A 2,382-nucleotide genomic window follows, 5' to 3' on the forward strand; every position below is an offset into this window, starting at 1 on the left:
GCAGTCCCTTATGATAAGATTTTTTATTTTATTTTTTCTATTATATTGTAAGAGAGAATAATACAAAAAAAATAATAATAATAAGGTCCTACCTCTATATATTTTGTGGAGAGCTTACCAAGAAGGAATGCACACTATCTGAACTAGTTTACAAACCAGAACGCAAGATTTAAAGGTGTGGTACCAATGAGGAGCTAGACAATACTTCAAGCACATGAAGGAAGTGTCAAACAATCCTTCAGTTCTTTTGGATGCGAGAAGATGCAGGTGTGAGGATGATGTGAAGGTATGATGATCGGCTTGGTAACTATGTCTATGTTTTGCTTAATCTTAAGGAAATGCTATTTTTGATGGATTTGTAATACTAGCGTACACTCCTATGTATCTATACGGTTTGAGTAATTAAGATATATATATATATATATATATATATATATATATATATATATATATATATATATATATATATATATATATATATATATATATATATATATATATATATATATATATATATACGGGGAAAGGTTCAACGTGGTTCTTAGAAGCATTACATTAAAAGATTGGTAAGGAAACTATCATGGTCCATGTCCGCGTCGATAGCTCCCGGTGAGAGGCTCGGGAAGGGGAGGGATGGGTCCTGCTGGGGCGGGGGGCGTCCAGGATGCGGATCCACAAGGGCGTGTAGGAAGGCCATGGAAAGAGGATCCTGAGCACCGCCACCGCCCCGCCCGCCACGAGACCGATGTGGGGCTCGCTTCTCTTCGTGGTGAGTTGTTCCCTCGCAGGAGATGGCGGCCGCGTCAATGGTCTCAAGGGGAGGACGACACCTGGGGCCGCCCTGGCTTGGGTCCTGCTGGCCGCCCACACACCCGGCGGGAACCATCTCCACCTAGAGTATTGGCATGCACAGTGTTGGTCTTGTTCTTTAATAGGGATCGATAATGTTGTTGTAAGAGAGTGATAAATAATAATTCTATGCGTGATGATTTCACACATGAGACACAAATTGGTGAAAATATTTTCCAATATCATGCAACGACAATAATGTGTAGAAGTAATGGTAGTAGTAGTAGTAGTAGTAGTAGTAGTAGTAGTAGTAGTAGTAGTAGTAGTAGTAGTAGTAGTAGTAGTAGTAATAATAACAATAATAATAATAATAATAATAATAATAATAACAACAATAATAGATAAATAAATAAAAAAAAAGTTGATATAACCAAGTTACATCCCTATTGTCAGCAAGGCGTGGATGGTTTACAAACAATACTTTCATTACCGTGGGTGGAGTGGGAGCAGGAAGCGAGGAGTGCGTGGGCGTGACTGGTGTAGGCGGGGCAGGCGGGACAGACGCGGGCGGGCTGGTGTGCACGGCGTCCACGGTGTCCTTGTTGGCTCCGGATGAGGAGGCGACACTTGGTTCACACTTGTGGGAGCGAAGACTCACCTGCACATCGCATATCATGTTAGGTTATATCTAGACATTCAACACACTGCGCACTTTGAGTCATCTCTCTCTGTGATTACTAAAACTGCCCAGGGATTTTGTGTTAAGTTAGCTTAGACTATAGATCTTTGTTTTAAAAGAAGCTTGAAAGTGAGAGCGCATAAATGACGAAAGTAAAAAAAAAAAAAAAAAAAAAAATTTTCAACTCTTCCTGGATGAACAGGTTGATACACGCACACAGAGTAACTATTAAACCACACCGCCAAAGATCTCACCTTGTACCGGAAAGACCTGTGGCACACCTCACAGGTGTACGGCATCACGCCGGTGTGGATCCTCTGGTGAACCAGGTAAGATACGCGCTGACGGAACGCCTTCCCTACAGATAAGAAGAAAAAAAAAAATAAGTAGCTGCTTATATGCTGTATTTTGAGAGAGAGAGAGAGAGAGAGAGAGAGAGAGAGAGAGAGAGAGAGAGAGAGAGAGAGAGAGAGAGAGAGAGAGAGAGAGAGAGAGAGAGAGTATTAGATATATAGATAAATTGATTGAAGGTGATAGTTTTATAAATAGATTCTGCTGCCAACGGTATGTGTGGATATGTTTATCTCTGGGTGGGTGCTACCCCTGCCATGCCATACAGGTGCCACATTGTCAGTCAAGAGAAGAACGCTAAGATAGAATACCTGTCATTCCCAGCACCAACGCAGCCACAACATTGTCAAGACAACTGGGCCTTCTCGCGGCAGCTCAGCCGTAATTGCCTCTCCTGTGTTTCAATCGTTTTCGAAATTTGCAAATAGGAGAAGGTCGTTACGCTGCATTTACACCCCACATACTCCCGTGGGACATGAGAGGGCTCCTGTGTTGTCTCACGCGTGGATCCCCAAAACAATGCATGGGCTAAGTATCTATTTTAAGCGCCTTACTCGTACCAG

The 2,382-nt window shown here is 42.2% G+C and overlaps 1 protein-coding gene across 2 annotated transcripts in view; it reads right to left on the minus strand.

Annotated features, from left to right (window-relative positions):
- Positions 1 to 523: 523 nt before the first annotated feature.
- LOC135107055 (zinc finger protein 853-like) overlaps positions 524 to 2,382 on the minus strand; it is an 11,430-nt gene continuing 9,571 nt past the window's right edge. For both annotated transcript variants that reach the window (XM_064016649.1, XM_064016648.1), the window contains 3 exons: positions 1,723 to 1,826; positions 1,280 to 1,447; positions 524 to 892 (listed from right to left, as the gene is read on the minus strand). In XM_064016649.1, coding sequence (XP_063872719.1) covers positions 551 to 892; positions 1,280 to 1,447; positions 1,723 to 1,826 — 614 coding nt within the window. In that variant the 3' untranslated portion in view covers positions 524 to 550. The remainder of the gene's footprint in view (positions 893 to 1,279; positions 1,448 to 1,722; positions 1,827 to 2,382) is intronic.

This window comes from Scylla paramamosain, chromosome 14 (genome assembly GCF_035594125.1).
Source record: "Scylla paramamosain isolate STU-SP2022 chromosome 14, ASM3559412v1, whole genome shotgun sequence".
Taxonomy (NCBI): Eukaryota; Metazoa; Arthropoda; class Malacostraca; order Decapoda; family Portunidae; genus Scylla; species Scylla paramamosain.